This window comes from Sinohyriopsis cumingii, chromosome 2, assembly GCF_028554795.1.
Source record: "Sinohyriopsis cumingii isolate HCF-2022 chromosome 2, ASM2855479v2, whole genome shotgun sequence".
Lineage (NCBI taxonomy): Eukaryota > Metazoa > Mollusca > Bivalvia > Unionida > Unionidae > Sinohyriopsis > Sinohyriopsis cumingii.
The window spans coordinates 157,274,890-157,293,667 of NC_142962.1; the positions used below are offsets into that span (position 1 = coordinate 157,274,890).

At 36.6% G+C, this 18,778-nt stretch overlaps 1 protein-coding gene across 1 annotated transcript in view; it reads right to left on the minus strand.

The window, feature by feature from the left end:
- Window positions 1–325: 325 nt before the first annotated feature.
- The window catches only part of LOC149806172 (TNF receptor-associated factor 6-like), a 31,905-nt gene continuing 13,452 nt past the window's right edge, over window positions 326–18,778 (minus strand). Inside the window, exons 5-7 of the mRNA XM_089935260.1 lie at window positions 13,717–13,881; window positions 13,191–13,363; window positions 326–1,006 (exon numbers count right to left, since the gene is read on the minus strand). Coding sequence (XP_089791386.1) covers window positions 499–1,006; window positions 13,191–13,363; window positions 13,717–13,881 — 846 coding nt within the window. The 3' untranslated portion in view covers window positions 326–498. The remainder of the gene's footprint in view (window positions 1,007–13,190; window positions 13,364–13,716; window positions 13,882–18,778) is intronic.

Sequence of the window (18,778 nt, forward strand, 5' to 3'; positions counted from 1 at the left end):
GATTTATACTCAATATACATATGTCCCAAAATTATGTGAGGTTTATATTTTCTTCAGCTGTCTTGAGATGCAAAAGACCAGAGATCTGCCCTGCTTCCATGGCACAAAGCAGTTAAGGATAATAGACTCCACATTGGTGGGACAAAGTCCATAAAAGATGAACCTCACAGTGGATGATGAAACCATCCACAGAGATTCATTGACTGGTCAAGTCCCTCAAAGGTGGATTCAACAGCAATGACTCGCATGTTTATTTACTGAATGGTCCTGGCTCATTAGAGTAAAATTTATGCAAATAAGAGATGAGCTACAGTTTTAACAAATTTCAAGTTATGCAAATATGTGATGATGTTGAATATTTTGTCAAATTGAGTTGATTCTTCTAATTCTGCAAGAATTACAAGTAACTTAAGTAAATCAGGAAAAAACAGCTGATGATGATAGATACAAATCTGTGAAAAATTGGTCAAGACAGCCAAATGAAAAAATTCTGGTTTTTCAGGAATATGGTAGACAGTGATTCACCACAATATCTAAGTACAGACAGCCATCAGCGATGAACTTCTGACTCAAAAGCTCTTGGGTCTTCATAAATCTCAATCGCCCACGACAAAAATTAAAACTTGGTTCCTCACTCTGGCAACGAGACACATTGGTACAGTTAATCACAACAGTGTATGGCTGTGAATGATCTGATTGGTCATGAACAGTCACATGACAAACTGAATTGAATGGAAAACGAAGAGAGTCGTCAAACTCTCCTTTCTCCAAGATAACAAAGAAGGATGTGTAGTCTTCATTACCTTCCTTATGACCTGACAGCTCCAAGCAGACAAAAACTTTGTAGCCAGGACAACCAGTGTAGAAAGAATCACTCTTGAACTTTTGTACCCTCAGATCTGATATTGGAATCTTCCAGTGTAATGTTCCATTGTAGCTGGTGTTCTTAACTAAGTTCAGCTCTTCATTTTGATGAAGAAGCTGCTGTGCAAAATTCTCTATCACACTGTAACAGAATCAGAGCAGTTATATATATATATATATATATATATATATATATATATATATATATATATATATATATATATATAATTTTATACAGAGCCCAAAAAGTTTTATGTAGAGTGTAAACATACTGCTATAATAAAAAAAATTTATGTCCACATATACAATTTAGTATATGTTATATAATTCATTTTTGTCTGATTGTTTCTTTCTATGAAGTAATGCCAACCCATCCCATACCAATAGGAAACAGGAACACCAGCTTTATAAAAAAATCATGTAACATTTTCACATTTTATCCAATTATTTATTTTAAGTATGAAGTCTTATTTATTTAAAGTGGTTTTAGTTTGAAATATGCTTTCAAAGGTCATTTTTCCAACTGAAGTCTGTCAAGAAATGACTGTTGAAGCATAGTATTCTGTCTTGTTGGTGCCTCATATATGCCATCTTTATCACTTATTTTGTCCTTCAAGGGATAAACCGACATCAGCCATTTTCAGTTCAAATTTTACATCTTTGTTAAAAGTTCACTGTGTGCTAAGCTGATCTGACATGATCTTCTGGCAGGTGAGTATTCAATTGTTTTTGCAAAACAAGCACTTATGTACCATTTCACAAAAGATTTACAAACATACATTACTAGCATTTCTGTGATCTAGATATACCAGCAATGAAGTTCACATATAATCATATCTGATTTGAAAATCTGGATCTGAGAAGTAATTGTAGTGGCATAAAATGAGGTAATAATTAGAATGAATCTTTCTAGGAACATAATTTTGCTTTTAACTAAACGAATACCATATAACAAGCAATTTAAAGCCAGAAGTGTGCAATATTCCTACACTTTTCTCAGTTGTCACTAACACCTTGTTATACATAGGAACAACAGTGTGCCTATCCCACTAGCTCCACCATGTAGGAATTAAATTAACTGCACATATCTAAACCACTCCCCAAGTTTAAAGTCTCTGTCTGAAACAGAGCAGCAGGAGTGTGGAGTGTGACATGCATGGCTATTTGTTTGGACAGCAGGATCACACAACCTCTAATTTGTCCCTCCAAATAGACCCCTCCCCCCCAGGTTATATAGTGTTTTTTAAAACAAAAGCTTATAAGAATTAAATTCATGACCCACTCTAGATACTCAAGAGAAGGCCGTGCAAGAGTCCATCAAAGGGACTAATGCTCTACTGAACAAAATGAGTGTGTAAGGAACTCATGAAAGTCCATTTCATCCCTCCTTTTATCTTTTATTTCAATGCTGAGTTTTGAAATCATTTCATATTCTGGAGAAACAAGAACATAAATTTGCCAACAATATTTTCTTTTAAGTTTGAATTGAACCTGTTGATTGACTGATCATTTTCACTGTGCAGATATTTACAATAACTGAATTCAGTGACAGAAAGACCCCCAGATGTATATGTACATCAATAGAACATCTCTACCTTTCATTATTGTGCTCTAATAATCACACACCCACGTCTTTCAAAAATGTAATGGGGCATTACGTAGTGAATATATGGTAGAAGCAAAGGAAACAAACTTTAAACTATAGGTATTTTAGTGAAAACCCAATGGGAATGGCACCATTTTCAAAAGAAGTAACTGTAACAAATATTTTTACAGGTCATATCAGCATGTTTTTCATCATGAACCCACAACATGCTGTGAAAGTGGTTTAGTGAGAAGTCCATGCTGATACAACCATCTATATATAAGAAGATAGAATACTAGCTTTTAAAGATGGAATCCAAAGGCGGCCATTTCAGAGGTTTGATCAGCATGATTTCAATATATGACCAGCTAGATAATGGTTCTTAAAAACAGAGTTTTAAATAAGACCTAGGAAAATGAGGTTGGTGGGGGAAAATTAACTTTAATGATGTAATACATACCTTTTGTGATTGCATAGCTGGTACTTTTCCAGGAGGAAAATATCATTACCAAATGATTTTATTCTCCCATCAGGGTGATCCAGAAGCTTCAAGAACATTGAATGACCATGGCATGAGAACCCCACACATATTGGCATGCATGCCAGTGTCTTTTCAACATTTTATGGGAGCAGCCTCATTTACTGGGACACTGGTGTGTTATGGGAGAAGGGAATCTGGCAATAGCAACAGGTAAGTATTATATCATTAAAATTAGTTTTTCAATTACAACCAGTAATAAGATATTTGTTACTACTGCATAGTTGAATTTTTCAGTTTGGTGGGAGGCTGATCATCCCACAACTGGTAAATAAAAAGCCAATGCAAGGACTACTCACTCTCACAAAAGAGTAGCAGACTAATAATGCAGAATGGAATACACATGGCCCATTTTTTATGTGAAGGCAGATTAGCCCAGTAAGAAAATGTCTTTTCTTTAGTAGGTTAAGAAGTAAAGGCAGAAAGGTGACAAAAGTAGTGTGACAGTCTCAAAATGCAGCTATCCCCACATCCTCCATTGATAAATGTGTCAAATAGGACCACAAGAGAGCAATGGCTTGAACCTCATGGGATCTGATTTTAATGACAGAAAGATCCATATCCGTAAAGGACTGGTAAGCTTTCTTGACAGTTGATACAATCCAACTAGAAATGGTGGAAGCTGAAGTATCAGCTAACTTTTAATAGGGAGGAAAAATCACTTCCTACCCTTCTTTCACTCTTTAGAGACTGCCAAGTAAGAATATAGGGCTATAACTGGACATTAAAGTTGACCTTGGTCATCCTGATTTCAGATACGGCTGAGACTGGGGATCTCAAATGTGAGTAGAACAACTGAAAGAAGCTGAGTTTCTTTTGCGTAAAAACCTGCTTTTTAATGGACAGAAACTGACTTTGCACGGAACCTTTTGTGCTCAATGGATAGAGCATGAAGCTTGATCATTCATCTTGTAGACTAAGAAGGCCAGCAAGAACACCTTCTTTAGAGTAAGATTCTCAATACAAAACTTCACCCAAAGATTCATAGGGAGTTTTATTTAGAGATCACAAGCCGTTAGAAAGATTCTGTTTAGGCATTTAAAAAGATACTGGCCTTTACAATCTGAAATAAATGATCTATTTGCAAACTGAGAATCATCCCACTGGCAGGGCCTTTTAAAAAGCTGAGAATGCTGGAATGTGCTGCTCCACAGACCTTAATAATAGAAAGGAAGCGTTTGAAAAAGAAGAGAAGAAAATCAGCCACTGCACTCAGAAGGAAAGCTAGGATTCACATTTTCACTATACCAATCACAAGCTATCCTCCATTTTGCAATATACATTTTAAAGTCAATCTTCTCCTGGAATGATCGATGCACTTGGCAACTATGACTCAAAAACTTTTTTTGCAGAGAGATTGTTTGAGATGAGCTAAGCATGAAGACGAAGAATCTATGGGCTGTTGTGCAGGAGAGTCCCTGTGTCGCTACAGGAGGTCCCTCTTTTGAGGAAAGGTCCTGGCAGGGTCCACCAGCAGATCAAGGTGATCACTGAACTATGACTGCTGGGGTAACAGTGGGCAAATCAGAATGAACTGGGCCATGAAGTACCTGACTTTGTGTAGGACCTGTGGCATTATCCTGATGGGTGGAAAGGCATAAGCAAGTAGACCATCCCACTTCAGGCTGAAAATATATACTGCCCATGCCCTCTGCTTGGGGACTGGGAAATGTTAAAAGGGAGCTTGTTGTTCAGCTTACTAGCAAACAAGCCCACCAAAGGAGTTCCCGAAAAGGAGGAATAAGGATTCTGCAACATTTCCATAAGGACTATCTTCTCTTTACTTTTCTGACTCTTCTTTCTGCCAGGAATTTGGTGAATTCAGGTGAAAATTCCTTCTGGTTCCAAACCTCGATGCAGAGACAAGGTACATTTGTGCCTCCTTGTCTCATGAGGTATGCTACCACGAATTTATTGTCAGAGAAGACCATTAAGCAGTGACCACTTGTCTGGTGGCCTAAGAAAATGTCCCTCATTATTTCCATATTGTTGATGTGGGGTTTAGATTCTTCCTGAATAGGCAAAAGTTGGGTTTGAAGAGAAGGAACAACACACGGACTCCAGCCAGATTGAAGATAATGGTCAAAATACCAACCCAGAGAAATTGGAGAATTCAATAGGTCCCTGTGCAGTTGCCAAGCAGCTAAAAGGAGAAACTAGAGAGGATATAAGTGCAATCTGCCTAGGGGAACCAAGCCAGCTACATAGTTCATGGTTGCCAGCAGGAAGATAAAAAGACAAGCTGGCAGCATGGTCATTACTCTCAGCATCTCCAACAGGGACAGGATCATGTCAACTCTGTTGAGAGGGACATGGTCTAACCCTCTGCTTGTGGTGAAATTCATCCATAAATAGGCAACATTTTTAGATGGATTGAGCTCCAATTTCTCTAAGTTTGGTAAAGACATAGCCTGAACACTATGGACTAACAATTACACAGGTATAGTGTGAGGGACTCTAAACTGCCATTGTGGATCAAAAAATTACCAAAATATTAGAGGACTAGGATACCTAATGACCTGAACTGGGCTGCAACTACTCCCATCATCTGGTGAAAACTCTGGTTGTAGAGGCTAGACTGAATGGCAGAGCTCAAAATTGGAAGACCTTCCCTTCCAAGCAAAACTGGAGGTACTTCCTGTGTGTAGAAAAGATATAAATGTTAAGGTACTAATAATGAAGATTGATGGCGACCATCCAATTGCAAAGTCTTATGGTATCTCTTACTTCAAGTGCACCAGATTTAACTGGTGGAAGCAAATAGGCGACCTTATTAGATCTTTGAATCTAAGCTGGTACCCATCTCTTATGATAGACGGGAACCATTATGCCTGATCAAGCCTATTAAAAGAGGCAGTTTCTGCAGGATAGAGAGAAAGCCCTGGGGGCTGTCTACCCTTACCTATTGGAGTGGGGGAACTTGTGTGAACTTCCTTCCTGGGCTTTTGCAGTGCACCCTTCAAGGACTTATTTGTCATGGGGTTGTTTTTTCTGGGGCTGGTGGCTTGAAAGAATTTAGCAAATGGGCCCTCAGGGTGGTCAGGATGGCTTTGCTTCTTGACTGGTTTCAAAGAGTCAGAAGTTTGGATGCAATGGCCAAGTGTTGATGGTCTCTTAAATCCTTTGCAGCCATGGAGGGAATCAGAAAACTATCTTTGCCTCTAGGGGAGCAGCCCTCAAGCTTCTAATTGTGCTACAGATAAATGTTAGAAGCGTCAACAGCAACACTGCTGCAAAGGTAAAGCTCCACTAATAAGACCATGGACAATGACATAGCATGCCCAGAAATTTTTGCCACTGTTCTGAAAGCATCATGGAGAGCCATTGGCAACAGTGATTCCTTCTTGAACTAGGCTGCAGTAAAGATCTCTGCATGGGAGGCTACAGTTACTAGTGACCTTGCCTTTTATTCTAAGGATTCCAGTGTTTTACTGGAAGGCGAGTGAGGGTCCTCAGCATCAAAAGTGGGAGGTTTAGTGGGCCATGAACACTGTAGCTAGAAACATCTACCTAGAGTCAAAACATAAAGGGCTGGGGGGGACAGGCCACCCCCTACATTGTCTAGCAAAAATTTGGCCCTTGCTAAACCTTAAGAGTGTACCTTGATTTTAACTGAGGAAGGAGCAAGACATCTGGTCAAGAGCAAGTGAAGAAATGTTTTCCAAACTGCAAAGAATTCTGTAGTCACCAGAACCTAAAGGTTTGGAACATGGATCACTGGATAACAGATGGTAAACCTCATATACTGAGATGCTGCCAAGATTTTATCTAAAGGGGGAACTCCACCAGGAACTGCACTGGGCTTCACCAATGTCACAATCTGTGATTTTGTTTCCTTATTAGCGACAAAATATACCATCTGGCAATTTCTGGGGTGACAACATTTTTGGCTGTTAAAAATTGTTTATACTGTCCTGAGTTGGGAGTGTAGAAATTCAAAGGCACCACGACAGGAAGCCCATAACATGGATGGAATCTGTTTGTTACATAAACATATCCTTTGTTCATATGGACAAACCACCCTAACAATGCAATGTTGTATCATAATCTGTTTATGCCGATGCCTGGCCTTAAGTACTGTATGCTGTAATATAACTAAAATAGTCATGCTACTTGACTAGCCACAATCAACCACCTCTGAAGGCAGAAATGGGAATGACTACAATTGACCAGATGGTAATATGTTTTGTTTTTGAAAAATATACCAGAACAAACAGTTTTGCCCTATCTTCAATGAAAACTGATTACCTTTGAAGCACCTATTGTTCTGTATATATACTAAACAAATGAGAGATAAAAATTCTGTCGCAGTCAATGTTCTACAATTGTTTGATGTTGCCGCAGCAATGACAAACAGGCATTTGTTTGGTCCTTCAAAGAGGGACTTGAGTGACACCTTCAACAGCACATGCACCTTCATTAAAACAAGCTGACGACCTTTGATCAAAGAAAGTCAGCAATAAACTTAAATAAAAATACTGTTTCATTTTTCAAAGTGACTGGAACAAATATATTGTGCAGTGAAAGTTTCCTGTTTGCAACAAAATGTTCATGCTTACGATCGGTAGCAATGGTGGCATAAAACCCATTAAATTTCCAACATTTTGAACCAATAGATATCTGTCCATCAGGATAAATAAAGGTGGGACATCTCAGAAGAATGTTAAACTTTTTAATTTGAATTTACATGATCTAATACTTGAATTCATGGATTTTTATATACACATATAGTACACAAATGAAGTTGTCAATATACAAGTGTTTTTCTGACTAGTTATCTTGATTTAATCAAAATTTTCATTGTTTTTTTTTCCAGTGTGTGTAAATCCTAGTTACTGACAACAGGTCACCTCTTAAAGATTTCACTTGCATGCAAACTTTCAATTTGTTTTCAGACCCACCCCCAATTTCATCTAAACATCCCCTTATGTTGGTCCCAATGATGTCAAGAGAAACAGAAAGTACTGTATTATAAAACGGTGACAAGAGAAGAAACGAAAATTACACTCTACTTTTAAACTATCTGTGTTTTAATTGGCTTGTGAATCTGCCTTTTCTACAGCTAAATTAGAAATACTGCTGAAATGAGGAGTTGACAGGTATGCCATGTTTTTTTTTTTCCAACCAGTATGTACAACTAACTTGTATTTAACACAATTTTGGGGTCTAAATCACTTACTGGTATCTACAGCAACACTTTCCCAGCTCTAATAATTATAGGTTACTGCATTTGTATGGGAAGTTTTTCTAATGGAAATACAGCATGACCTTGAGAGTGCAGTATATCCATCCGACATGTTCATATTTTCCCATACAAATGCAGTAACTTTTTTATTATATACTCATTTTTTTATTCTACCTAAGGCTTAATTATATAAACAAAAATACACTACAAGAAACAAAGTAAATGAATAATGCCATATTCCAAACTAAATACACAAGCATAGATTCACCATTACTCAACACCATTATTAATGTGCACATAACTCAGCCCAGATAAATTTGAATTGAATCGCGCCAGACATAACTTTTGAAAGAAAATGGCGCTTTGGTGCACTTGGAGTCACATTGTGAATAAATGCACATTGCAACAACTTTTCCATCTGATCTGGAATGAATAGATTTTGGTATTTTTTGTTGTTCCTATAAAATTTTGTGATTATGGACTGGATTTATCTGATCCAATTCTACATGAAACACACCAGATTTCAGTGGCAACAGAGCAGCATGTTGACATTTGCATGTGTGTTTCTGTTCTGTTATTGAATGCTATAATCTTAATGTGGGAAAATTATGAACTCTTTCAATTGCAATTATCAAAAAGATGCTATGGAATATAATGTTTATTTCATTTTTAGTGCAGTAATTGCACTAGGAATATAGTCCAAATTACAGTATAATTTTGAAATGTGTAATCAAGGATCACATGGCTCATGCGATTCGGATTTGCAGAGCTAAGAAAGTAAATTTTGAGGAAATTCAGAATGTAAAACTGTAAGTATATTTTTTGCCATTCTTATTACCAGCTAAAGAAGACAGTTTATGCCTTGTCATTTGCATGTTGTTTGTAGGGACCCAGCAATTTTATGAAATCTGTCATCTATCACCCCTCTAAATCTGAAACATTGTATCAAAAAAAGTTAACGTGGAATGTGACAAAGCAGCTGCTATGTGGCAGTCCATGAAACATCTGCTTTAGTTCATTCAGAAACAAATGTAATCAACCAAAACATAAAGTGCCTACTATGTGAGTTTACATGATGTGTTTACAAAGTAATTATCATACAGCCATCACTGCACATTTCTGATATCATGTTCAGTCACCTGCTTCATTGAAAGATGGGTTTTTTTAGTCTATGAATTCATCCACATGGTCAACTTTGGCATCTCTACTTTCAAATGGCTCAAACAGTTTGTTTACAAATAGAAAGTAGTTCCCTTATTAATGTGAGTTCAATATGAAGTGAATGCAAGTGCAATATCATAAAATACTGCACGATTCTAACAATGTAAAGTTAATGGAGAAAAAAATGAGCATATAATAATCTGATACACTTCTAACTTAAAAAAAACCCTGCCTTATTCATTATCATCAGATAATATATCCCTAATGAAAAAATCATCTACAGATGACCCACACTGGGAATAAGCCATTTAGGATTTTCTAGATAACCCGTCTTATAAATGACCATTTGTAAAACTTCCTTGAGGCAAGGTTCACACCATAACAGAATGCTTTTTCAAGTCCCATTGTGCCAATCAAATTTAATTTAGTTCATGCCAAGCCAAAGAAATCAGAAGTGTAAACAGTTATGGAAATATACACATTGCTACAAGCACCACAATATTTCTATTTTTATGCTGTGACAAGTGCTTTCAGGGAGAAGAGCTGAAAAAAACTGTATACCGTGCAGAGTACATTTTCATATGCATGATTTTAAACTAATTTGTGGGAGACCTTGCACAACACTTGTCTCCAAGTGCAAGAATTCATATATGATTTGTGCTATTCATGCAGTTGCATGCTTAAGCATGTCTGCATATAGTCCTTTATAGAAAGATCAGGAGTCATCATCCTCTGCCTCTTAACCAAGGGGGGATGAGGGGGAAAGGTAACACATCATTCTGCACTCTCTTCTCGAAGGGAGGTCTACATGACTCATTGCCTCTATGTTCTGGGAGCAACTTAAGGGAGGAGAAACTTGAACTGGTAACAACTCTCAAGGAGATAAAAGGACTGTTTATAGCAGTAGCCTTTGCTGGTGGCTTAGGGTGACTCGCCACCTGCCTAGAACATTAGACCTAACCCTGTAAGATGCATGCAGGTCCATGGCCTGTAGGCACAACCCCCATTACCATGTGACCCAGGTCCATACCATGTGACCCAGGTCCAGAAGTCCAAGGATATGTGTAGGCAAATGGCCCATCACTTCCCTGTGGTGGAAGGCCCCACATCCAACAGCATTCACAGGATTAAAGGAGGAAAATGAGGGTGATACTGATCCAATCCACTGCTCTAATCTGGTACGGAGGGAGGGGGAGGGGTTCTGCCTAATTGCTATCTCTGTCTCTGCCTGTTTTTTGGCACCAAGTCAAGGGCTCTGCATGCAGCTCAGGTCTGATCAAGCCCTTCCCCAGATCTGAAATTTGGATCTTAACTCTCCCTCCATCAGGGCGCTTGATATATTTGAAGAATATGGCGCTGGGACTGAAATGGTGCTGATTCCCCTCTTATGGGGGGGGATGACTCTCTCAAACAGCCCTTACGATGCTGTGGGTCAGAAAAGGGTGCTGCTGCCCCCTCACAGTGGTGGGGTGTGTGAAGGACAACTTTCTCTCCTTCTGGACATGAGAGATGCTGCTCCTCCCAAAGGAGAATGTGTCCGATGCTTTCTGTCCTAGTGTTAAAATGAGGGTGTTGCTCCTCTTGCAGGAGGGTGCAACTCATTTTCTGCACTCAAGGGATGGGGTTGGTGCTGCTCCTCCCTCTAAGGAAAACATGATTCACTCACCACCCATTCATAACCTCCTTTGTGCAGGGGCCCTCTAATCCTATATGTTTTTGAGGAGAATTTGATAATCTTCTTGAGTCCTGAGATATTGTTCCTGAAATAAAGATGCTGAAAGGAAGATATGGTATTAAAAAAATCTATTAAGTCAGTATACACCAGGTAATACAAGGACAAAGTCTATGATAAAATAATTTACATGGGTGGTTTATGAAATTTAAATGTTAAAAAGAAAGCAAACACAAAGTTTTCAGGACAGAAAAAGTAATAAATCAGTCAAACAGGCTTAAAAAGAGCAAAATACCAGTTAATTATAAGGAAACATTTTAGGTAATCTATCTGAAAATAAAATGGAAAAAGAACCCAAGCCTGATAACTGAGCATGAAATGAAAAGTGGTGTGGGACCTGCTTACCACGTATAAAAATGTTAAAAATTCACAAAATAGGAATGGTGAATAAATGATTGGCAGGTGAGACCAAAGACTTCAAAATGCATGGATAGTGAAATTAAAATAAAATACCTACACTTCACTGCTCGGAAATTTTTCAGACTAAATAAAACTGCCCAATCTGAAACACCTTGAGAAGGGAAAACAAGGTTCAATTAAAATGCTAAGATGTGCAATGCATGTATGGAACAAAAGTCTAAAACAAAAAGCTCTTAAAAGAGCTTAAATAACAGTGATAAAAGTCAAACACACAAGGCAATAATCTGCTCACTGACCCACGAAGTTGAGGTTAAGCCCAATATATGTAGAGTAATCATGCAGGAGTGGTCAAGTGTTCTGGAATCTTCTGGTTTATCCTAATGGGAGGATGAAATTTTTATCATTCAGTTTCCTCCCAGGAAAGTACTAGTTATGCAATAGTATCAGGCATTATATTACTGATATTAAAACACTTGGACTACAAAACATGACAAATTGTTTCAGAACCAATTCATGTTGCATAACTCTCACTTGCTTGGTCATCAGTGGCTCTAACTGATAAAAATAAAACTGATGTGCTGTTTATGTTGTCACAGATTCTGCATACTACATTTTTTTCATTGTTCTATCAATGTCCACATAAGTAAGGCTGAATGAACACTGATATGGTTCTCAGTAGGACAGGAAATAACCATTGAAACTAAGCAGTATATTTCCACATCTCTGTTAGGAGTAATGTTTACTTGGAATTTGTTGAAACTTGTATTTGTTTGTTCAAAACTAGATGATTTTCACAATAAATGTGGCATTGCATGAAAAGCCTAAAAACTTCTTAGCATTCCATTATTTACTTCTAAAAGAAAGGTTCATTAACAGAAACCTGGATGTGCGAAATTTAATTTCAAAGAGACACCATTTAAAGTTTCCACATCAATGCCAAGTTTCTTGGTCACTGCAAATCTTACAATCAAGGCATCATATGTGTATGTCTAGACAGTATATCCAGTTGCAAAGCTGATATTTTCATCATGTATATATATATATATATATATATGTAGTAGTTATACGATATCATGTCAATCCAAAGCAGATTTACATAAATTGTGAGATGCATTCAATAAAGGACATACTTTAGAAACTGATTTCTGTCAATGTGAGAGATGACAGATGTACAGCCAATGAAATAATAGCAAGCTTATTGGGATATGGCCAATGTCTTACAGCCAGTGAAATAATAGCAAACTTATTGGTATATAGCCAATGTCTTACAGCCAATGAAATAATGGCAAGCTTATTGGGATATGGCCAAGATCTTACAGCCAGTGAAATAATAGCAAACCTATTGGTATACGGCCAATGTCTTACATATAAAGAGCTCTTAGTTGTAAACCTACCATGCATATTGGGGGAAAGGTTGAGTTCTGATCTAGTTCAATTAAACAGAATCATTTAGGTCACTGTATACCATGAGCCCATCTAGAAATCGTGTAAATATTGCAGCCATAGGCATAAGGGTCAATAATTGCAGTCTTAGGCATGAAAGGGGACAATAATTTATAGAAATAAGGTCAATACTGCAGCCTTAGGCATCAGAGGGGTCAATAATTTATATAAATCAGGTCAATATTGCAGTCTTAGGCATAAGAGGGGACAATAATTTATAGAAATGAGGTCAATATTGCAGCCTTAGGCATCAGAGGGGTCAATGATTTATATAAATCAGGTCAATATTGCACCCGTAGGTATAACAGGGGCCAATAATTACCTTTCGTTGTTATACAGCCTCTCTGCCAGTTCTTTTACAGTTCCTTCCACAGTTTCCAGCCTCTTATTTAGACCAGTAATAAGTTTTTCTTGCGTGTCCACCTTCCTCAGTAGCAAAACATTGTGATGGTGGGCACCGTCTCTGTAATGATCAGGCATCTTGTGACGCTTATCCTGTAAAAAAGACAACATTTGCATAAATCTGAAGCAAAGAATCATATTTACCATACCACTTCTATTATCCTAATGCCCTTCTTGGTCACAGGTGTAGAAAGTGGTACATCAAAAACCAAACTTTTCATGCTCTTGGTGCCTATGCTGAAGTAGGTGGATATGACTAATGAATTAAAAAACCATGAAGCCAAATCTTAGTATTTATCACAACAATGGTGAAGATGTTAATGTTGTCCATGGAAGAGTGACACCTATCTTTTGCTATATGCAAAAAACAATTATTGGTACTCTACCTTTATAATTAATAGAAAAACTTGAATGGATTAACTCTAGATGAAAGACACTCATTTTACCTGAAACTGGCAGCCATACAGAAGAAACTGGCATGTGACAGTGACTTGAGAGCAGTCTCCAGTGTCTTTCTCTATATGTCTAGGAATGTCCTCCCTGCATATTCCCATCCGTCCACACAATGTACAGCATACTGGGAACTTCTGGCACATCAACACCTGGTGTTTCTGTAAATGCATAATTATATACTGTATATCTATGCATAAAAGTCAAGTCCAACTGCATGATATGTCAGCAGATGAGGGTCTATGGTGATCATTCAACCGATTACACCTAATAAACAACATACACACATGCCAACCCCTGGCGAGGAAAAAGTGTAATCCAAGCAGAAAAAGAGTAATCCACATATAACATAATAAAATTCAATGAGCATATGTACAAAATGATTTATTTACCCCTTCTGGTCTTTTAACATCAATTACTGTTTTAAATTTTCATAAATAGTACTTTGAGCTTTAAAAAGCAACAGACTCTCATAGTGCATTTCAAAACACTTTGTATCAGCTGAGATTATAAATGTTTTGCACACCAGTAGAGAACTAAGTACTGGATTACAAAGCCTGGATCTGATTTCAGTTTTATTTTTGTTAACAATAATGAACAATCTTTCACAGTCAGCATTAGAATGGTAAAGAACCAATATTCCTTTCATAACCTGACAAAGAGGAAATATATCTTCTTCCAATTATTGGATCGTTTAGCTGGGAAATAAGGTGCTATTGCACATCAACTCGTCCGCATGAAATACATTGTCAGGTAGAATGTCAACTTGATACTTCAGGGGTTCTTCTAATTTATCAGCCGCCTTTCCTGCAGCAAGGTGCATTAAATGGCAGGGACAACCTGATATCTACAATAATGTTGACATTTTCAAAATTTAGAATGCAAACCCATTATGAATTCACTGATGCCTTATCAGTTGAAAACCCCATACAGTTCTTTATTCAAAGAATTATCAGGCAAATTAAAAAATGTTTTCTTCAGTGGAATCTACTGTTAATTCTGGTCATGAAAGAAGAGCACTCTGACTTTGCCCTTTTTGTTGTCAAAGTCTCTTACACAGAATGGGTACAACTTTTTGTCATAATAATCACTGCTTCTTTCTGTTGCAATACTAAACAGCCCAGTTTTCATGGCTTCCGCAATTTTAAGTGAATTATCTTCTGCTAAACACCTAACATTATTAGATAATTTTATTCTTGCAGATGCATATTTTCTGCAAGTTTGGAATCAGAAAACATCTGTTTCAACAAAGGACCAACCTAGTCTTCTACTGCTAGGGGGAGTCCGTGTTCTATTAAGAACTCAGTAAATAATGCCTCTGCATTTATTAGTTCTGCTATAAAAAAGTTACAGTTACCTCAGCATTGGAGTTTGTAAAATGTGCTAATTCAAGATTTCTTAGTTTTACCATCATGACCAATAGTAAAATTCCTTCTACACAGCCTGCAGCAGGCATGAAGCTGCCCTAGAATGGAACGCTGTATTGTGTAATTCATGTAGTCATCTTTGAATCAGTTTTTCTTCATCTGTGCAATTATTTGAAAAACATTTTTGCTCTAACACACGCATCTACTAGAATAAAGCTGATTTGACTTTTAGTGCCAAATACCTACAGATGGTTCTGTATCGGATATGAATTAGAACAAAAAATCTGCAAGCAAAGATTAAAAATTAGAAAACCAGTCTGTTCCCTCCTACTGAATGCATACAGCTGTTATAAATAGAAACCGAAGTTGAAAGTTTGAAAGTAAAACCAGCATGTTTCTTGGAAATAGGGCCGCTGCTATAAATAGAACATAATACTGTTAGGAAAGTGCATGCAAGGACAGACAAGCATACTCTTATGTCGCAGTTACGTAGAAGCCATCTTTTCTAGAATACGGTCTGAAAGATTAATGGAATGTTAATAAAAATAAGAAAACAAATTATAAATTTTTTGTGGAGGGGACATAACAAAAACGCATAATCTGAATACGTTTATGCATAAGGCGTAAGTTAGTGAAAAAAGCCTAATGATTATAGCAAAAGCATAATAGTTTGCATGTATGTACACAGTCCTTGATCTGCCAGCACATTATGCAATGCAGATCTAAATCTAGACAGTGTGCAGTTGGATGTGACTTGTAAGTAATTAATGACTATTGCCTGACAGTAATTTTTAAAATTATTCATTTGTGCTATAGGTCTTGATTAATAGTAGCTTCATCAGTTCAAAAAGACATGTAAAATCAACATTTAAAAAAAAATGTCACAGGGATTTTCATGTGTCTTACTTTATATCATTTTGCATAACCTAACTTGAGAGCTCATCAATGAAAACAGGGCACTGTGTGTGTGATTTGGATTTTAATGTAGCTTTATTAATTTTCCAGTCATATTACTACAATGTCTGCAGTGTGACAGTTTATAGTGATGTCCAGAAATGGGGCATCATGTCCCACCTAGTCATATTATGCTGACACCAAGCCAACCAGTCCTAATGCTAGCCTCTTAATGCTGAACACCAAGCGAGACAGCTGCTAGTACCATTTTTATAAGTCTGTGGTACAACTCGGCCAGGGTTCAAACCCATGAGTTCCTGCATTTGAGGAAGATACTCTAACCACCTGGGCCACCAAAGCAGTTGGGACTATGTGCAATTTTATTTATAATTTTTGTCAGTTGTCAAGCATTTAAGATCAATGCTATTTAAGTTTCTCTTTCCTGATGAAAGTTCCAAATTTCCATGCATAAATTGGAAATATACACATCATATTCTTGCTGGAAATCTGACTTGACCTATAGTAATTCTCTTTGACAACACCATATCACAAATTAATAAACCAGTTTCTTCTTGGTTTAATAATTAAAATAAAGCTATAACCATAAGAAGTATGCCTGTTAATCCTATGAACAGAAGTAATATCATAGTCTGCATTATCATTATCAGAAATGTGTGAAGACAGGAAAGTTTAATGTACATTAGTTTGAACATATGAGAAATAGGAGCAATCTGATGTTGACTTTTTGCCACGCAAATGAGGAATACAAATGATTTTAATTTAAGTAAAAGGCATTTTTGAAGATATAAAATTTCTTCCAAACAATTAAAAAATTCTTACAATATTTTAAATAAAATATGTTCATCTATTGCATGTATAACTGGTAAGCTTTAAGACCAAGTTCTGACAAAGCTACATATTAACTAAGAAGTAAAAATTTTAGGAAAACTCAACTGGGTACCTGTCAATCTTAATGATCGGTTACCTGGGTACCCAATCAAAGGGAAGTTATATTAAATGTGAACCTAAGCTGCTCTGTCATAAGTTCATAACTAAATCAACTAAATCCATGTTTATTAGTATAAGGATACAGACACAAAACAACATAATAAATTATTTATATTCAAGATTCACTTTAAATAGGCTACATCACATTTAACTTTTGCTGAAAGGTCATAAAGTAAGGTCCAAAAATTCTTAATGCTGTATTACATCCCTGTTTAATTCCTCTTTCAAAATTTGTAGAGTGTTATTGATTTTTAATTTTCTTGATACAACATGTTCTTCAATTTAACAAAATCCATCTCCTCTAACATTTTTTACTTTTATAACATCCATGAGTCACAAAGTCCATTTCACTTAACTGAAACTATTATGAATCTGTGACACATGGTTTCAAATTTAAGAAACCCATCTCTTTTCTTGGAAACATGTCATGGACATTTTCTATACAAAAAAACATAAGAAAACTATTTGATGTATATAGCCAAATGGTTGCACGAAATAAAAAATATAAGATTCAGTAGATGGAGGTCTATGATGGATAAATATACAGCAGCCAATAGTCACATTACACGAGCCTTGAACTGTACTCATTTTTCTGTGTCCCACTCAATCCTGAAATTACTAGATATTATCTTTGATTTGAACTTGGCAACGCTTTTTTTTTTTTTTACATGAACTAAATGGGTAACCTGCTAATTGTATTATGTAAGTATTATGAACAGGAGGGTACCCAAGTAACCATTGGCACCTTCAACATTAACTTTAAGATATGTATTACAAATCCATCCGGCAAGAGGGATTCTAATTGTACCAATCAATTATATTAAAAAAATGGAAAGCGGCAGTAGATCAGCAAGGTACACCACTCCCTCGATAACTCACGCTCTGATAACTCGCGAACCTGCTTATAACACGGTGTCAGGCATGGATCCCATTTTTTAAACCCAAAAATACCCCAAAAATGTATCCCTATTTGTTGAACTTGAAGAAAATCGCGATCAAAATTGGTAACGGAAACTTTGATGTATCGCTCGTTTTATCACTGAAAACGGTAGATAGGACCTGGAAATGTTAATCAACACTATGGAATATCAAATTTAAAAATAACTCATACAATTTTTTACATTTTCTTTCCAAACGACATTCCTAGTACACCGCAATTAACAATATGTAAGGAAATTTTGATAAATGAAAATGTCACTTACGCCAAGTGGAGGCAGTACTTTAATAAATAAATACAAATTAAATAATTTTTTTATCAATTGAAATTTGTGTTCTAGTTCATCTTTTAGTTCCTTTTAAGTGTAATCGTCATAAGTGCAATGTGTCCTCTTGTAATTAAACGTAAAATGCATCAATCTACCATAACAGCTATGTCCGCGAGCGGTTCTCTGAGAACCTAATTAAGTGCCGACTGTGTTTTGATAACTGACTTGCGGAAGTATTTGTTGTATTGTTGCACTGAATTAAAAGCTGGCCTCTTTTATATTATCACATTAATTACGTCTTTGGAATAAAAAAAGGAGGTGGAATAAAAGAAAAGTTAAAAGGCACAAAAATCAGACTAACTTAAAATCTAGCGGCCTCGGTCGTATGTTGGGTGAACTCACTTCATTTGATCAATCGAACACTGTACAAAATGTTATTGTTTATTGTGCATGTAACAGAAACTAACTTAAATTAACCGACTCTTTCATAACTGATCAAAGATAACAAGGCAGCAAAGCAAAAAGAATACTTCATAAAATAAAGAGCTTGATTTCACAGATACGGACCATTGTGGGCAAGCGAG